Raw genomic sequence first — 19,163 nt, 5'->3', positions numbered from 1 at the left:
AACCCAAACCCACCCGGATAAAGGCCAAGTCAGAAAATGGATGCAGAAACTTTCCATGTACTTGTAAATCAGATTTAATATATATTCTGTAAGCTGTAAAAATGTTTTTCTCTACATAATGTATCATTATAGACATCTCTGGTAGCCTAAAGATAGTTTAAAACTTTTAACATTTTTTTTACCTGTAAAACATGATAAGCAAAACCTCATTCATCCCAAAAACATTTGATTCTACAAAATTTAATATAATCAAGAAAATATAATTGTCTGCATTTATTCATGTCACCCATAATAAATACCTGCATTTATCTGGGATTTATTTAATTACTATTTCATATTTGAAAGCACTTTGAGGGCAAGCTCTCATTTGTTGAGATACATACGTCAGAGTAAAAAAAGTATCAAAAAAGGAGATGACAATTAACATCCATGAAAAAATGCATTAGTAGATTTAGTCATTTAAAACATGAGAATAAAAAATAAATTATGTCCGTTTAATACTTTTTGCAGCATATTTCAGATCTGAGGTGCATGATAACAGAAAGCAGATCTCCCGGCTCTGCATGAAGTACAGCCATGATTTGATAAAATGATTAATAACATTGTAATAAGAAAGGGTCTTCTTACAGACAGAGTAGGGAAGACAATATGAAGAAATAAGATTTTTCAATGAAAAATAATTTTTCATGCTCTACAATCAGTAAACTCTGTAACAAACATGATCTGTAATTATTTCAAAACTCACCAGACGACTTCATGATTGGCTGGAGGACAGGACACAAAACACAGGGTTGTGGTAACTGTAATATGTCCTCAGGACACCTGAATAGAGACTTTGCTGTGGCTGAGAAATAAAAATGAGGTCAAGCAGGGTGTTCTTGTCTGTCGTGGCAGAGGTGATCAGCTGTGAATACCCTCTCAACTGAAACTGCTCCAGAATCTGTTTTCTTCCACTCTGTAACTGGCTCTCATTAAAATCTCCACACACAATTATTGGGTGACAGTCCATTATTTCAAGTGAATCTAAAAGACTTACCAGGTTTTGCATGAATGGTGTCAAACTGTAGTCTGGAGGTCTGTACACAACAGCAATGAGCGCAGGGAATGGAGCCTGAACCTTCAACACTAAAAACTCAAGATCAGTGACATTATGCAGATACTGTTTTACCTGAACCTGAAAATGATTCCTCAAATACACAACAACTCCGCCACCACTTCTGCTGGCCATGTGAGGAAAGTTTGTGTAGGACAGATGTCTGTTGCGTTTGAACATGGTGTAGCCGTCCAAATGAAGACTATCTGCAACAAAGGAGCCTTGGAGGTGAGACTCTGTGAGACACAAAACATCTGCTAAGCACATTTCATGATGACTCTTGATGTCACTGATGTGAGATGGCAAACCCTCCGTATTGTGATGGATCAGTGTAAGAGTGTCAGGTCTGCTGGCTGTTTCTCTGACCTGAAGAAGAGGCATCATTTCCGCAACACTGGCTTGTCTCATGGTTTGGAGCGCTGCAGTTACCTCGGGATTGGCATAAATCTTGTTCTCATCCAAGTCCTGTAAATAGAGTCCACTGAGAGATGTCACCCTGCTGAGAGCAACATAAGCCATACCTGGTTCAAAAATGTTCTTCATTGAAACTACAGCTGTCTGTGTTGTAAGACCCTGAGTTTTGTGGATTGTGCAGGCGAATGGTAGCTTTACAGGAAACTGTCTGCGTACCGCTCCTTTAAACTTCAGACTCTCCTCTGCTCTCTCAATGTAAACCAGATCATCAGATGCTGCATTAGCACTGCGGTTGTTTCTCATAGGCTGCCGGTTGTCCATTCTGAGCCCCAGTTTAATTATTTGTCCATCATTTTCAGATCTCACCACTTTTATCAGTATACCAAAAGCACCATTGACCAAACCGTTTAGTGTGTCCAAGTTTCTGGTCAGCATCACTCGAGCTCCTTCAGCAACATTCAGAGTGTCGGGTAAATCATTTCTCCCACCTGTAAATGGTTTGTCTCTTCGTGCCATTCTGCCTGTACGTTTATCCTTCTGGAAATCATCTGCATTGATGATTATAATGTTTGAATGAAGCTTCTTGAGCGTATCTGTGTTATGGGATTCAACATTCTTGTTGGTGGCATAAATGTGTAAGACCTCGATTGGACATTCTTCTGGTGCAGTCACAGCCTGTGACAACAAATCTCTGTCGCACTGAGAAAGCTCATCTGTCTTTTCTTTGACTCTAATCCTGTTCAACATCTCTGCAAAGGCCACATCATCTTTCTGACGCATGATCTCGGTTAGAGTGATCATCTGAAAATGTTCCTGCCATAGGTCAATCTGTTCTGGATCATAAACACAGAGAGGTTTAGACTGTCGCACTGGTGGCAGCTGGTAAAAATCTCCAACAGCTAAAACTGACATTCCACCAAAAGGTCTCTGAGTGCCTTTGATTTGTTTCAGTCTTGCATCCACATAGGCAAAAAGGGGTTTTGAAACCATCGAAATCTCATCAATAACAATAATTTCAGCATTAATAAGCTCAGATCTGACTTCATCCAGTTGGTTACCAAGTCCTTGAATGGGTGGTTTCAGACTCCTGGGTAGTTTCAGTAGAGAATGTAATGTAGAGCCATTGATAGAAAAAGCTGCTGCACTGTAAAAAAGAAAATGTTGAGAAAACGTAAAATTTCAAGGCAACATGATGCAAGAGATTTTTGAGTTTTCTCAACTTTTGCCAACTGCTGTTGACTCAACTAAGATTTACAAGTTCTGCCAACTTGGATCTCCTTGTTCACCTAATTAGGATAATCCTGGAAGTCTAACGAAGAAATTCTGGTTTCAATGCCATGTATTTCTGCCTTCACCAAACACAGATATTCTTGTTGAGTAATCATACAATTCTTACTCCAGTGAGTTGAAAATTTACCTATATAAACAAAGGAAAATGTATGTTGTTATTATACTTGAAAAAACACTTAATAAATAGATATAGAATAAAACAAAGCACAATTCAATGTTATCTAAAAGCTTATTTATTTTGTTCAACAGTCTTTTCAGTACATTTCAGAATGTCATGGGTAGTAGGGTGAATTTCTGTTAAAAAAAACAAAAAGAAAGAAAGAAAAGAAATAAACAAACAAAAACGTGTTGCCAGTTTCTTTTGGGTGCTTTGAGCACCCCAGCAGAGACGTTAAAATTCTAGAGTCCAGAACCAAAAAAGAAAAGTGTCCAGCAACTTAATAATTCATGCACACACACCCTGACCGTCTTGTAAAAGCTGAACATAACTATTGCACATTAAATAGGGTAGTGCTACAAACGATTGCCTATGCACCCAGACATTGACATTTTACACAGGCTTACTATGATGAACTATGGAAGTTAAAAGTTCTTAGAAATGTTACCATCAATGAAGAGGAAACTAACACTATAACAAATCTTTTAAAATACTACAAGACAAATTTTCACCATATATTCTCAACAATACAGATTCATCTGACTAAAATTTACATTTCGAATAATGATTTATCCACTTCACCTTCATATTGTCCGACCAGGCCAAAATAAGATGGCCTGAATTGCTTCAAAGGTAAAACTCATCTGCTTTGGATAATCAATGTTGAGGGCATACAGAAGGCCAAAGAGGTGTGCCAGGGCAGTAGAGAGATCTGGAATGTTATGTAGCACGATGTCCCCTTCCAACACAACTGCATGTTCTCGCACAGACGTATCAGCATCGTCATCTTGTAGGATGGTGAGGATGGCAACTGATGCACCGTTCAACACTGGTTCCAAAATGTCAGTGTCCTGAAGAAAAGTAAAATATGAATTATTGAAAGCTAAGAAAAACTAAAGACAAAACAAATTTCAAAAGATTTTAACTTTAACCTCTATACCATGCTGGTCGTTTGACCCATGGAGGTTTTAAGAAGAAAAAGCTTATTTTCTTTTAATTAATGCCACCTTGTGAGTTTTGTACAAAAATAATTTTCTGCTATGGAACAACCACTAATAATGCCCAGCTGCTGCTCAGCAGAAAAAAAAGGAGTGAGAGTTATGACAACTGCAATCCCCACTATAAAATTATCTGGACTGCACTGAGAAAGTGTACATTTCCATTTTGGATAAACTCATCCTTTAAAAACATCTCATAGCAATTAGTTTTACTTGCATTACTTTTTTGTACTTACTAAGCACTTCAGGAAAACCTCTGTTGCATCTTCTCTTGAGGAAAATGGGCAGGCCTCTCAGTGCCCGTTGGACACAGTGTTGGATGTCTAAAGAGTATTCAGTGGAAAACAAGAATTTCAATTAGTGAAGTAACATGGTGTACTATACACAATGCAAAATCAGAACTCTCATAGTAATGAAAGTAAAGCACAGGTCAGACCCAGCAACACGCAAAACGTACAACCCCCCCCCCCCAAAAACAACAACAACAACAACACCATGTTAACAATTTTACTTTCGTTTTACAAATTAAATAAAATACTGCCAAATAAGAACAAAGCAATGACTCATGACATTCATTTTTACTGACATATCCACTGATGTGTTTTGTTTGAAGCCAACATCTTTTTCAGTTTCTGTTAAGAGAAAAGTATACTCTCTTCTAAAAATGTCAGATAAAGGAGCACTTCACTCACCTGTTCATCAAGTTTATCCAGGAGGTCTTCCATCTCCTCACCAAGAGCTCCCTTCTTAGACCAGTACAGTTTCAGCAGGCCAGGCACAACTTTGTCAAGGGATGCATTGAAGGTCCCCAGGAGGTCTTTGCTTGTGATCCGATGAAATTTTCAGATATCTAAACAATACATTCACCAAAATAGTGTCATTTATTCAGCACAGAAAATTCCTGGGTAGCTGTCTTGGACAGTCTGCACCATGTTATATGCCTGACTGTGTTATCAACAGCAAAACCTACTTCAAAAATCTCTCATGAATACGTCTTTTGCACAGGAATAGAAACACCCCCCACAAAACCCAGTATCAATATGAAAATACATATTATGTTCTAAGTTGCACCAAAATATGTGACCAATCAGATTCTGTGACCTGCCTTAGTATTCTTTCCCTAACAATCTCAGACTATAGAAGTCCTATTTCTAGCACAAAAAGAAAAAAAATACATGCTAAGTCAAAATTATGAGATTGCCTTTCTGTTTCACAATTTCGATTTAGCATGGGGACTCTTGTACTGGCAGAAATGTTCAGGGTAAGGATTTCAATATAACACTGGCAAGGGCCTTGACTGGAGTGGTAGCACAAGATAATAAAGTTGGCCAATGCATTACCCCAGCAAATACCGTACTGCTTCAATATAAGTATAAATCATGCCCAATTTGAATAATAATTAAATTATAAATAAATTAGGACAGTCTTACCTCCTCAGAGGAAAACAGCGCAGGTCATCTCTCCTGGACCTCAGATACCATAGGCTGACACTCCACGACCTCTCTCCGCCTGAGAGAAAATGTTTGCAATAATGAAACATTTCAATATAATGTAGAAAAAAAAAAGCAAAAAGAAAAGTTACGGATCGGACTCCCCGATCCTTACTGCGCATGTGCAAAGTCGGACCGTACAGATCGCGTCTACCCGTGGAATTGTACATAAAATCAATACTCCACCAACAAAAAGGCTCTCAAAACAATACAATACTTTCCACAGCTTTGAAGGATGGGTCAGGTGTATCCTTCGTGGCCCACCCTATGCCAGAATTCATAGCGCGGCCCAGCCGATTCTAGTTTCAAACAATGGCGGCAGCCACTTAGTTTTAATATTACTCTTATTACTCTTTCTGGGTCACAAAGTAAACTTTTAAGGTATTTTCAGGCGAGAATGTAGCTGTGTAAATTTCAAATATCTGCTCAGTTTATTAAGACAACACATTTTTGCAAAAATGCTTCTACGTTTTCGGAGACGTCTGTTACCACCAGCTTCGATAGCTAGCTGGGGATTCAAGGCTCGCTAGAGCAGCGAGAGCAGCGAACTCCTGGCATATCATTTTCAACCCCCCGCGCGGTCCTTCGCTAGCTTAAACATGATATATAAGTCCCTTAGATGACTTAAATATGTTATTGTTTGGCTTTTTTTCAGTGCTTTACTCGTTCCACCCTCCTGGGTCCTCAGGAGGATGCAGCCTAGCGCTTGTAGAAAATCCTAATAACAGATGTCGTTAGCTTACCTGCTAGGGCAAATGGCCGGCAGCTCCCGCACCTGTCCAAAAAATGGTCAAATAATACACTCCAACTTCAGACCAGGTAAAATCCGTAATGGTCGAAAAATTGTAATTTTCATCCAACTTTGGCCACGTTTGTTCAAAGTTTCTTAGCAGGTTTTCAGTTCAGAACACATCGACAAACCACTATCACACAGTCTGCTCAGACTCGTTTGGTCTAGTTCAGACTTATTCAGACCACGACGTGAGCCAGTCACCTACGGGGTTTCCCACCGGTTCCCAACTCGACTCAAAAAATCTACTCAAAAGTTGATAATCTTTGTTATACTCGCTAGAAAATCTTAGTTAGGACAACAATGGAAGAAATTTGTTGGGCAGACAAGCTATTTTAGGTTGTAAATGGAAAGTTTTATTTCTAAGTCAGTTTAATTTGAAAACTTTACTCAAATCAACAATTACTAGTTATCGTTTTTACAGTGTGTCCCAGTAAATGAAGTCAGTAAAACAGTTGGATTTGATATGTCAGCTTCTTCTGCATTAGCAGGTAGTCTGCTCAGGATCTTTGATGCTTCAGAGTGAATACATTTAATCAGATGTGACTTTCCAGTTCCTGCACCACCGTTGATATAGAAGAAAAATGGATCTGGGTTCAAACCACAAACTCGCTGAATACACCAGTCTCTTATAGCATAGAACACGCAGGCCTGCTTCTGGTTCAGATTCTGATACATTACACGTACCACAGCTGGATCGACTGCAGGTTGTTCTCTGACGGCTCTGATCTCTGTTACAGCATCAGACTGACGACTGTAGTCGGGAACATTCTCCTGTTCATTCTCATCATCAGAATGTCTCTCAGGAAGATTCTCATCACATTGCAACCTCACAACTTCAGATTCAGGAGCAAGATTACACCATTCATCAATCACAACATCCCTATTTTGTTCAAACTCTTCCAGTGCACTCTCAATATCCTCAGAGTTCTTCTCATACTTGTCTTTATTTCTCTTTACAATCCTTTTCACAGACTCACTGTGGTCTGAACATGGAAGTCGCACAAAACCTGAGTTGTAGAAGGACTGATAGGTTTGGAAACATTGTGGTTTCAGTTCCTGCTCTGATCTGTGTGGAAGGTAAAGTCTCAACAGTCGTCCATAATATTGCTCAGGATCTTTTTCCTGTGAACAGTGGTAATACCTGATTATAGCTGGTTTATCATTCTTTCGCCTTTGTACAAATCCAAGCTGGTTAAGAAGAGGAAGCACATCTTTTCCTTCATTTGGACCACTCACCAACCGGCACAGGGCAGCAAAATCAGCCAGGGACATTTCCTCATATTCTGGTGTCTCAGGTCTGCATTTGTATTTATCACTCAAACTTGTCATCCAAATATTACAACTGTCATGTGTTGTGGTTTCCAGATAGCTCATGGGGCGACTCATTTTTACCGGGTTATCATCTGTTGGTACAAATACAACACTGCGGGAACATTTTTTCATTTTTAGGCCACAGACTCGAGTCACACACTCTTGTGCGCTGATTTCTCTCTTTTTTGAGTAAGCCTGCATCACAGCTCTCATTTCATCACATTCATTGACCGTGTTCTTTGCAGAGTTATCAATAACTGTCTTCAGGTATTCAGAGAGGCCAGATTCTTTCTTCGTTATATATTTACAGAGGTATTCTATACAAGAATAGGCATTCAAGATTAACGAGACACCTAAATTAGAGTTCCAGGCTTCAAGCAGGTCTGGGTTGTAATTGTTGATCCAACAGTCCTTTGGGTCACGTTTCAGAATCAGCGCCGTTTTCTTGTTTATGTCTTGGAGGCATTGCTCATACTCATTCATTGTCAAGTTGCATCGTGACAGAATCTGCTCTATGGTGAGAGAAGCAGCTTCAGGTTCCTTCAGCAGGTTCATCAAAGGTCTGAGTTTGGCTTTTGCAGCTTCAGTGTCTGAATCCTCATCCTTTCTCACAATCATTGTTCTTGTGGCTGGTGGTTTTGGAAACCCAAATCTACAACCAGAGTTCACACTCTTAAAGCATGTTTTTGTGTGGTTTTTGCTGTGCTTTTGTAGTTCAGCGACTTTTTTGTGCAGTTCAGGCTGTTTTACTGGATCAGGGAGTTGAGCTGAGATGTATCTGTCCACAAAGTCACAGACAGTTTGGTCGTCATCCACATCTACTTCTACCTTTTCTCGAATCCACAGCAACATGTGTATATGCGGACTACCTCTGTGCTGGAACTCAACTCTGTAAAAGTAACCAATGATTTCACCAAGGGGCTGTGCAGGAGAAAAAAGCAAATCTCTGAACAAAGCCTCAACACGCTTATCAAACATTCGCATGGTGGTTACTGGATTTGATCTTAGAATTTCACACTTTTCTGACCAGTCCAGGGCTTCAAAATCAACCTCTTCACCTTGCTGTCTCTTTATTGCTTGAATCACTTCAGGCCATCTCATCTCAGCAGCAGAGAATGTGACAAAGAACTGAGGTGTTCCTATTTGGCGAACCATACTGAATAAATCTCTGGTAGTTTTCTGCCAGTAAGCTGGAGTTCCTCTGAGTGGCTGCATAAATCTGATTGCATCTTTATTTCTTACCAGCTTCTCTACTTCTGTCTTACTTTGTAACATTCCTGATGTGATTTTGCGTCCGTCTTTGGTCATAGTTTTACCTTTCCGTAGCTGTATTGTCATGCTGGAATTAGCCAAGTGTATTTCAGTAACAAACTGTGAGAAAAACAGGTAATTTGTATCTTTAGCAAATCTTGCGTCAATGTTGAAAAGCCTTGACTTGAAGTAAGCACTTGGTGTGAGTTTAAGATGTCTCTTTTCATCCAGTGTATTCTGACCAGTAGGAAACTGCACAGGAAATGCCATAGCTTCCAAATGAGGAGTTCTGAAGAAGCTAACAGGATTGTTTCTTTCTGCAGGTGCCACACAATATGTGTTATCAGTGAAAGAGAGAATCTCTTCAGAAATGTCTACAGGCTGCAGGCAACTTTCTAGAGCAAAACCTCCATTGTTCAAATCACTTTCTGGTTCCTCTGGATTTTGTTCCTCTGGTTGTTGCATATTAATATCTTGTTCACTTTCAGACTCACTTTCACACAAAAGGGCATCTTTTTCATAGTTGTCAATTTCCATTAGATCTGCTTCATCATAATCATCACTTCCCATGCTGGCTTCATCACTGCTGTCATCATCAGGTAACGTTGGATCACAAAGCAATGCATCATCTCTGATAATAATATCTGTGTACTGTGGATGAATCTGTTTGAGTTTACGCAGGGCTTGGATCAGTTTAGACCAGGTGACAGTCTGGAACAGCTGATGGCCTTTGTAGCACAGTCGTCTTTTCAGCTTGATCCTCATTATCTGCGATTGGCTTCTGAGCCGAGGTAAACAGTCAACTGTTTGTTGGACCTCAGATGGTACACACACCACATTACCACGTATGAGTCTTTGTCTGCCCTTTGGAAGAGGAATAATCTTAGCAAATGGTATGCATTTGGCAATCAGATGTCTCTCCAGAATGTTGAGATCACACAGTTCAGCTGGAATATCCTGCAGTTCTAAACCATTGACAGCAGCAAGCCTTGGCATGCGTCCACTTTTGAGGGAACTGTGACACGTGTGACAGATATACTCCTTTTTTCTCTCAACTGGAAAGCTGCACTGATCATTACATGCTTCATCACACACATGAACAAATTTACCAGTTAGACACTGCTGAGCTACAGTTTGGTGTTTTGAGTAATTTGCTCTTTTGCAGATTTTCACCTGATTAGGAAAAGAAGCTTTTAGACAAACAGTACAAACATAAGATGGTGCTGATTTAATGTTTGATCTGAAACGAGATATGGCCTCATTCATTAAACTGTTATCTGGATTAGACTGTAAACTTTCAGCTGGTTGATGCATCTGACGATATTTTCTTTTTATGTTCATTGCACATCTGATATTATGCATCTGTCTAAAAGAAAAACCGTTCCAATATTTTATTCTCATTTGTTCTCTCATATTGTCCTTGTGCTGTTGCTGAAATTGTTTCTCTTCTACATAACGTTTAGTGATATAAGATTGTTTTCTATGTTTAAATTCTTCACTTTCTTTATACAAGTTGTAAACATGTGACCTCATGTAAGCTTTATGTTTCTCTCTGAATTCAGCACAAGTTCTGTAAGTTCTTCTTATACGCTCCTTCTGCTTCTCTCTGAACACTGGAGATTCTCTATAAGATTCTCTATATGTTTTTCTCATACGTTCTTTCTGCTTTTCTTTGAATACAGGAGACTCTCTGTATGTTCTTCTTATACGCTCCTTCTGCTTCTCTCTGAACACCGGAGATTCTCTATATGTATTTCTCATACGTTCTTTCTGCTTTTCTCTGAATATGGGATCGTCTTTATACATCCTTATGACACATTTTCTTTTTTTCTCTCTAATTTTAGCACTATCTCTATAGATCCTTCTCATTTGCTCCTGTTTTTCCTTAAAATCATCCCTTTCTCTATAGCTCTTTCTCAAATGTTCTGTCTGTTTCTCTCTATATGTAGCATTGAATTTATAAAGATTATTTTTGTACACACTTTTCTTCTGTCTGCGATCAGGATCATTAGACTGTCTACTGGAGTGTTTTTTCTTTGCCTTAAAGCTTTCATCAAAAGTGTACATCTGCCTTTCTTTCTTTTTCTGATTTTCCTTCCTTTGTGGTAGTTTGTGTTGGGACAATAATCGTCTCCTCATTTTTTTCCTTTCCTGTTTATTACGTTTCAACAGTTTATATGAGAGTTCTTGTGTTGTCTTAGTTGAACAGGAGGCAGTGTTTGAATCATTCTGAGGAATAGAATCGGATGTTACCTGAGTGTCACTCACACAAGATGCAGAGGCTTTATTTAGCAGAGATGCAGCAGCTGTCTCATTTGAATAATCCACTCTGGATGATGTCCCTTCTGTGGTTAAAGTGTCGGTCACAGTTTTTTGTGTCTGCTCAGTGGATGTCTGGGAGTTTAATTCAGGAACAGGTTCATTTAAATCTGGTGCTAGAGCACTTGTAGCGCATTGTCTGTATTCTGTGTTTTGATTAGCATCTCTTTGATAAGCAGGCGCAGCATTTTGACTGTGAAACTCGACAGGCTGTAGCTCATAAGTGCAGGTTGGTGCGGTGCTAAGCATTCGGTACAAGCATTTGATCCTGTCAATCATGTCATTAAGACGTGTGAATTTTAACATAACTGCAGTTCCACCACTTACAGCTAGCGACAATGGCATTCCTGTAGACCTACGTGGGTGTGGGTCAAAGTATGCGTATTCACCTGAAGTCAGCCTGCAAACTGCAATGACGTTTCCTCCCATGACTAGCAAAGCATAGCGAACCGCTGAAGCCAAACACTGTAGTCCCTGTTCAAGGCTCGGAAGATGATCTGTACCATCAAATGTACCATAATGAGCAAACTGAGACATGTCCACTTGATACTCGTGTCTGCGGCTGGTGACCACTGTGGGAAGCTCATCACAGGCTAGAAACACGCTGTTCACAAACCTCTTTCTGGCATCTGAATACATGGCATGGCCTTCGTCCAACACACGGTTTAGATCTGCTCTGGTAATGAATTCATCCTCATGTAAGAATGACAGGAAAACCAAACTGTTAGCCATGCATTGCTGATTCCTGTACTTTCCATACCTAGGAGAAGCCTGGCTTCGGGATGCACAGATGCTACTCATTCGTGGACGACTTTCACTGTTTGTAACCTGTACATGAGACGGTCCTGGAGCTTCTCCATCATGCTGCGTTTGTACAGTTACCTGGGGTTCAGTCTGGATTACCTGCTGTACTTTAGCATCTGGCACACATGCTGAGCGAACACCTCTCTTTACCACATCTGCATAAGACACTGCAGCTGTCTGAGCACTGCTCTGCACTTCTGGACTGGGAACAGTTGTAACAGACACCTTTACCTGCTCACCGCTCTGAGAAACATTTACCTGTTCTTTCTGCTTTTGCCATCTAAGCTTCTGGGACTGCGACCTTTGACCTTTCCTTGGCATTTTATTGAAGTACAAACTGGACCTTATATGTATTTATACACAAATGTAAACAAAACTCAACCTGTAAACACTGAAAAACTAATGACTCCTCAAGTTTCTATTAAATCAGAGATTTATCAGAATTGATGTAAAAGGCTCACTTAAATACAAACTCAATATAAAAGTTATTTAAAGTTCTTTGAAAACACTTTGGTCTGTTTTATTGTAGCTTTTTCAAAAACTGTATATTATTACTTCTTATATTTTTTTTAACCAGACTGGATAACAAATAGGTCTATACTTCTGTAATGTAATATGCAGAATAAATCTCAACAATCAATCAACAGGCTATAATAAAACTCTTAGCTTTTAAGTAGACTTTGTGTAAATCTTTCAGATATTTAAAATTTAAAGCAACTATGAGGAGCTGTGATGGTGCGGTGATCAGATGACAGGTGATGGGGATTCTTCAGCTGGATCTTCTGCAGCAGTCAGGAAACAGGAAGTCTGGGATCTCAGGGCAGCCTCTAGATGACAATTGTAACTGAACACTTACACTGAGTGACAAAAAAGGGTTTGTCCTTAAATAATAATAGTATAAACTTGTAGTCAAATGTTATAACCAATGAAACAGACTTGAAAAATGTATTTGAATCAAATTTAATATTTATGTGAATATAAGAGTCTGAATTACAAAATAACCAATTATCTTACTACAAATATATCTCAAAAAAGGTGTATATAAGTTTATATAATTTATCAAATTGCACTTGTAAGCCAAACTATCAGTGTTTATTTCAAAGTGTAATGCAAAATTAAAATGACAAATGTAGGGCTCTGTAAGTAGTTTCTACAGTGAGTTCTACTGTACTGTAATTCTATTACTGTATATTCAACTTTTTACTTGTAATTTCCAGCAAAATGACTGGATGTGAGAGAGTTTAACGACAGGAAAGATGGAGCAGTGAGAGCGGAGATCTCTCAGAATTCTGAAAACAGATCGACGAAGTTCTGGTAACTTCAATTCCAAAAACTTAGATTCTGGTAAAACTTGATTTCAAATCACAGGATTGCGTTTCAACTCAGGTTCAAGCTTGTCAACTTAGATAGAGCTCATGGCGGAGAAATGATAGAAGATAGAATGGCTTGTCAAAAAAGATGGAGCAGGGAGAGGGAGAGTGATAGGACAGACTGGATTGCTTGTTAATGATAGAGGGAGAGGGTTTTCTGCAGCAGGTCACCTGTAAGACAGAAAGAAAGTGGAATTAGACACACTTGCAATAAACCTGGCTTTACCTTATTTTTCAGACTATAAGGCACATTTAAAAGCCTTTAATTTTCTCAAAAATAGACAGTGCACCTTATATATGGTTGAGGCTTACTGACTTCAAACCAATTCTATGTGGTACACGGCACTCAAAAATCTGTCAAATGTTTTAGTATGACTTTGGTAAGCTACAAAGCAGCACCACTTGATGTATTGTCGGAGCATGGCTACCATAGTCACCACCCTCGTAGAGTAATTCGTACTGTGCTCCAACGTAATATGGTGTGTGTATAAGGGCCTGGCACCTGTTGAGAGCCATGCTTATGAAGCAGATTTCAAACTGATCAATCCACATTCATCAATCCACAAATCCTGAAAAGTGAGTGTATTCTGTATTTTATGTCTTACAACTGAACAATTTTGAGAGTTATTGTAAATGAGTTGAATAAAGTTTGGCTTATCTGTTTTGTTTGACTTAATGTGCCTTAGAATTTAGTGCGCCTTACAGTCCGAAAAATACAGAACATATATATCATTACACACTGAAGAGTTGTACAGTACATTATTAGATTCAACTGAATGAAAATGTTTAACATATGGTGGTTGAACATTTCTGAGGACATTTTTGCATTCTATTAACACAATAAAAACAAACAGAGTCTGTAAACCAAGATGTGATGCTACAGTAACTTACTGTAAACATTATATGGTCAAGCTAAACCCACACAATGAAGTTAGAGCAGACAGTTTCAGACCACCTGCTTTAAACACTTCACATGCACTCAACTCAAACTTATGACACATCACATGTTTCTAAATGCCCAAAGGTCTCAAATTCCCGTTTCTGTGTGTACTTACCTGGTACAACAGTATATCATAATGTCTGGGGAGCCGTTAACACAAAAGTAAAAAATAATTTACTAGTATGACTTTTGGCAAAATGAAAAATTTGGAGACAGATGACTCCTATACAGCAGTTTCTACATATTTCAGTCAAATATGGGGCATGTTTAATACACACCCCGCTAAATCTACAATAAACTTAGTATGGCCGATATTAGGGCCTAATTAAAAATGTAGTATGATGATAACAGAGATCTGTAAGTCTGGAAATGTTTACATAGACTTTTCTATTATTTGATGATTGCCAAGAGCTGTGCTGACTCACTGCACTAAACTGAATCTCCTATAATGAGAAACATTTCCCAGCACTGCACCTCAGACAAACCTTTACTTACCAGACTTGAGACGATCAGATCAGCAGTCTAGAGAAAGGAAACAATACATCAGATCACTGTTTGATGATTCAGACTGTTGAGCCTCTTCACACACAATCCAATTTACTGTGACATAAATTAACTATTAAATTCCTCAATTTCTTTAAGGCTTTATGAGCTTACTGTAGTCTAAAGAGGAGATAAATGAACTGCATCGTCTCACATGGCATGTGTAATACAACCATTCATTACTACAGAAATGCAAAGAATAGCCACCAATATTTGTTGGCACAAGTGCAGAATATACCAAATATTTCCTACACAGAAGCCTTGTGGCTCCAACATTTTCTACCACAAGTCAGTGCTAATAAAGTGTGAAAACCAAAACTTTTAATGTCCTTTCAGGTTCAAAATGTTAGATACAAAGTAATTATTTAAACCAGAAGCAACAGAAAACCTCATCATGTCTGATATGAATATGTAAATCTTAGAATACATGTAAATATTTATGTATTTTGCAATGTACCTTTTAGGTAACTTTTCTATTTAATTTTAAAACACATTATATTCACCAAATAAGAAATAAACCAATTAGACACACTGGTTGTAATGTACCTAACAATGTCCACTCACACCTGTGGTTCTCTTAGTTTTTCATTATTGCTTAACTGTTAAAGCTATTACTTATACCAAAATACTTCTACAGTAATCTGACTTTAATGTAATACATAAGCAGAATTTTAAAGGCAATATAAATCAATACCTGTGCAGCTCTTAAGTGTTTGAGCAACCACTTATACTGACTCCCCTAAAACACTTGAATTGTTCTGTCTGCTACTTAAATCCACAAACATAAGGAGAAAATGTAAACCTGTATTAAGACATCTGACATTTAGCTATGTTTGGATTTGATAAGCCATAAGAAATTTAAATAATACATAAATGGGCTATTAAACTTCAGGGACATTTTCAGGGACAGTCAGAGGTCCTGTGTGGGGGCTTTGCGGCCACACGTCATAAATCCTGTTTTTGCCCATCAGTAAATGGAAACATGTCACAAAAAGTCAAACTACTGTATGTAAGTTGCCAAATGTGCTTGCCAAATGCCAGGTTCATACTGCTTCAGTTACAATCACTGTTTACTTACCAGCAAAGGCAAAACCAAAGATCTCTTTCACTCTGTGTAACAAAAGACAAAGCACAAAAATACAGAATGAGACAACTCAGATCAGCATCAGAGTCAATACTACATCAATCTGTGTAGTCCAAAAGATTCAGTACACTTCTTTGTTTACCACAGCAACAAACAACTCACCTCTTTTTTCTACACCTTATTAAAGATTACTGTCTTCATTAAGGTAATATGTGGTTTCATCCATTTGTAATAAGCCACACATGTTTCTCAGTTATGTGATAGCTCTATTAGTTTGGTGCTATTAGATAACACAGTAGATTTAATAAGCAATGATTTGCTACACCTTGCACTGCACACTTTATCAAATTCTGACATCACAATTTCAAAGCATGAACAATCATAAATGAAAGCTTGGGTGATATATTTGTAGGCTTCAACATTTGAGCTGGTCTGCATTCAAATTCTGCTTCCTAAAAATATTATCACTTGCACACAGTGTCATTTAGTATCATTTAATATGCTGTTGTTTTAAATATCTACATATCATATTAATGGTGAACTGCAGCATTTTATTCATTTGAAGGTGGCCTTTTTTATATTTCATTAATCTTTCAGAAAGTGAGAAGTTAAACAGAACTGCAGGTGTAGGTTTTATTTAAAAAAAACAAAAAAACAACAACAACCTGCACAAACAAGTGTTTGTTAAACAGTTTTTTAAAAATTAACTATAAAACTAAAATTAACTAGAAAAATTTGCATTTCCTGCGAAAATGCAGTGTGGATGCTGGAATGCTGAAGCTGTCAGCTGAAACTAGCTGAAAAAGCTGAAAAGTTGCAGAAATTGTAAAAACTTTGCAGAAGCAAAGGAACTTTGCTAAAATGTAGTAACTTAGCAGAACTGTAATATCTTAGAGGAAACATAATACTTGGCAGAAATACAATAGCATAGCAGAACTTAGCAGAAATATTGTAACTTACCAGAAACACGACAACTTCTCAAAAATACAAGAATTTAGGAGAAATAGTATAAGATAACAGAAAGAATATATTTAGCCAAACATTCTTAAACATTACAGAAATACTATGATTTAGAAAAACAGTACAACATAGCAGAAATGCTGCGATTTAGCAGAGATACTGTAATATACTATTAATATTGAAATTTTAAAAAAAGTACTATGTTTTAGCACAAATGCTGTAATTTGACAGAAATACTATCATTTGGTAGAAATACTATGTTTCAGCAGAAATACTCTGGTTTAGCACAAATATTATAACATAGCAGAAATACAATTATATAGCAGAAATGCTATATTTAGAAAGAAAAATATAATATAGTAGAAATACTATGATTTAGCAGAAATACTGTAATCAGCACATATACTGTAACATGACATAAATTCCTCCACTTAGTAGTAATACTATAACATAACACAAATGTTATGATTTGGCACAAAATCCATAATTTGGCAAAATACTATGATTTAGCAGAAATACTATGATTGAGCAGAAGTACTAAGATGTAGTAAAAGTACTTTGATTTAACAGAAATACAATTATGGAGGAGTAATACTTTAAAGTGGGAGAAATATTGATACACACACACATACACAGAGCCTAAAGGGAACAGTATTTGTGCCATGGAGTGTTAACAAGAAACTGAGGTCCATATTAGAAAAGCTGGTAAAAAGTTTTCAGAATTGTAATAAATGATGAATATGAATTAGTGGTCTGTGATAGTGTATTAATTTGTAGGGCAAAAAAGAAGTTAACCAAGATGGACTTGAACCCACGACCTTCGGGTTGCAGACCTGTGTCATTACCAGCTGCGCCACTGGGAAAGACAGTGAGCTCTTGGGAAACAGGGTGATGAGCAGTCAGAATTAGATCGCGGTGAGAGGCGAAAAATGCCGTTTTGTGGAGTTACAAAACGTCGTGTAACTCAAAAGCTAGGTGGACTAGAAGCATAATTCTTGTACTGAGTGAATCAGCGGACTTTGGTGTACTTTGACTGCGATTTTCATTGCTCTTTGTACATCCGTCGCTGAGATATGACGAGAGAAGAAAGGGCAGACCTCAGATATGATTGGCTGGCTGGGAAGCCGTGCAGGCCCTGATATGTAAATTTGAATGTGTCAGTCCTCAGAGGATTGGCTGCCTGGGGACCTGGCAGAAATATATAGTAATAGTATGATTAAGCATAAATACTACATTTAGCAGAAATACTGTATTGAGCACAAATCCTATAAAAAGCAAAAATACTATATTAAGCACAAATCCTATAAAAAGCAGAAATACTATACTATGATTTGGTAGAAAAACTATAATTAATCAGAAATACTATATTTGGCAGAAATACTATATTTAGCACAAATCTTGTAAAATAGCAGAAATAGTATGATTTAGCACAATAGTAATAACTTTAACAGAAAAATTGGAAAAGCAAAATGGACAGCTGAAAAAATGCTGAACATGCTAAGGATCCTTCAAATGTACTTGTTAAATGAAAAAAAAACTCAGCAAAAAAAAGTATAACAGTCACACAATCACAAATATGGACACCTATGGAAACACATGTACAGAGAGACACACAGGATCAAATTCAGTCAACCAGTCTAAATATATTGAATTTGAATCTTACAATGAGATCATCCCATGAAAAGGCTTTCTCTCTCTCTCTCTCTGTCACACAAACACACACACACACAGACACACACAAGATCCAATTCAGTCAACCAGTCTAAATATATTGAATTTGAATCTTACAATGAGATCATACCATAAAAAGGCTTTCTCTCTCTCTCTCTCTCTCTCTCTGTCACACACACACAGACACACACACACACACACACACACACACACACAAGATCCAATTCAGTCAACCAGTCTAAATATATTGAATTTGAATCTTACAATGAGATCATCCCATAAAAAGGCTTTCTCTCTCTCTCTCTCTCTCTCTCTCTCTCTGTCACACACACACACACACACACACACACACACACACACACACGGTCCAATTCATTCAACCAGTCTAAATATATTGAATTTAAATCTTACAATGAGATCATCCCATAAAAAGGCTTCCTCTCTCTCTCTCTCTCTCTCTCTCTCTCTGTCACACACACACACACATACACACACACACACACACACACACACACAGGGAGAGAGAAGTAAGTTTCTAGCTCAGTCAAGCAGCCTGGGAGCTGCTGAATTTGAATCCACCAATCAGAGAGCCTGTACACTTTTTCCCGCCAAAACAGGTGCACGCAGCACAGAGAGACACAGGATTTTTGCAGTCTATTTCTCATAATGACGACT

General features: G+C 37.9%; 1 protein-coding gene and 2 long non-coding RNA genes across 3 annotated transcripts; all 3 read right to left on the bottom strand.

The window, feature by feature from the left end:
- Nucleotides 1–1,487: 1,487 nt before the first annotated feature.
- Nucleotides 1,488–12,475, bottom strand: LOC112844610 (uncharacterized). The gene is made up of 2 exons (XM_025904240.1): nt 11,506–12,475; nt 1,488–1,558 (listed from the first exon to the last, which is right to left on the bottom strand). The coding sequence occupies exons 1-2, from the start codon at nt 12,239–12,241 to the stop codon at nt 1,548–1,550; spliced, it is 747 nt and encodes a 248-aa protein (XP_025760025.1). The 5' UTR covers nt 12,242–12,475; the 3' UTR covers nt 1,488–1,547.
- LOC109200942 (uncharacterized) lies at nt 3,259–6,488 on the bottom strand. The gene is made up of 5 exons (XR_002060987.2): nt 6,186–6,488; nt 5,383–5,461; nt 4,645–4,802; nt 4,189–4,275; nt 3,259–3,805 (listed from the first exon to the last, which is right to left on the bottom strand). It is a non-coding gene; the product is annotated as an uncharacterized LOC109200942 (long non-coding RNA).
- A 485-nt stretch (nt 12,476–12,960) lies between the features above and the next one.
- LOC112844608 (uncharacterized) lies at nt 12,961–16,298 on the bottom strand. Its single transcript, XR_003217345.1, has 3 exons — nt 15,852–16,298; nt 14,726–14,752; nt 12,961–13,461 (listed from the first exon to the last, which is right to left on the bottom strand). It is a non-coding gene; the product is annotated as an uncharacterized LOC112844608 (long non-coding RNA).
- Between the last annotated feature and the right edge of the window lie 2,865 nt (nt 16,299–19,163).

Source organism: Oreochromis niloticus, unplaced genomic scaffold (genome assembly GCF_001858045.2).
Source record: "Oreochromis niloticus isolate F11D_XX unplaced genomic scaffold, O_niloticus_UMD_NMBU tig00000441_pilon, whole genome shotgun sequence".
NCBI lineage: Eukaryota > Metazoa > Chordata > Actinopteri > Cichliformes > Cichlidae > Oreochromis > Oreochromis niloticus.
This window is presented reverse-complemented; position numbering and strand designations above follow the sequence as displayed.

Excerpts from the sequence above, each read along its gene's own strand:
- LOC112844610 (XM_025904240.1), bottom strand. The coding sequence starts at position 12,241 with ATGCCAAGGAAAGGTCAAAGGTCGCAGTCCCAGAAGCTTAGATGGCAA.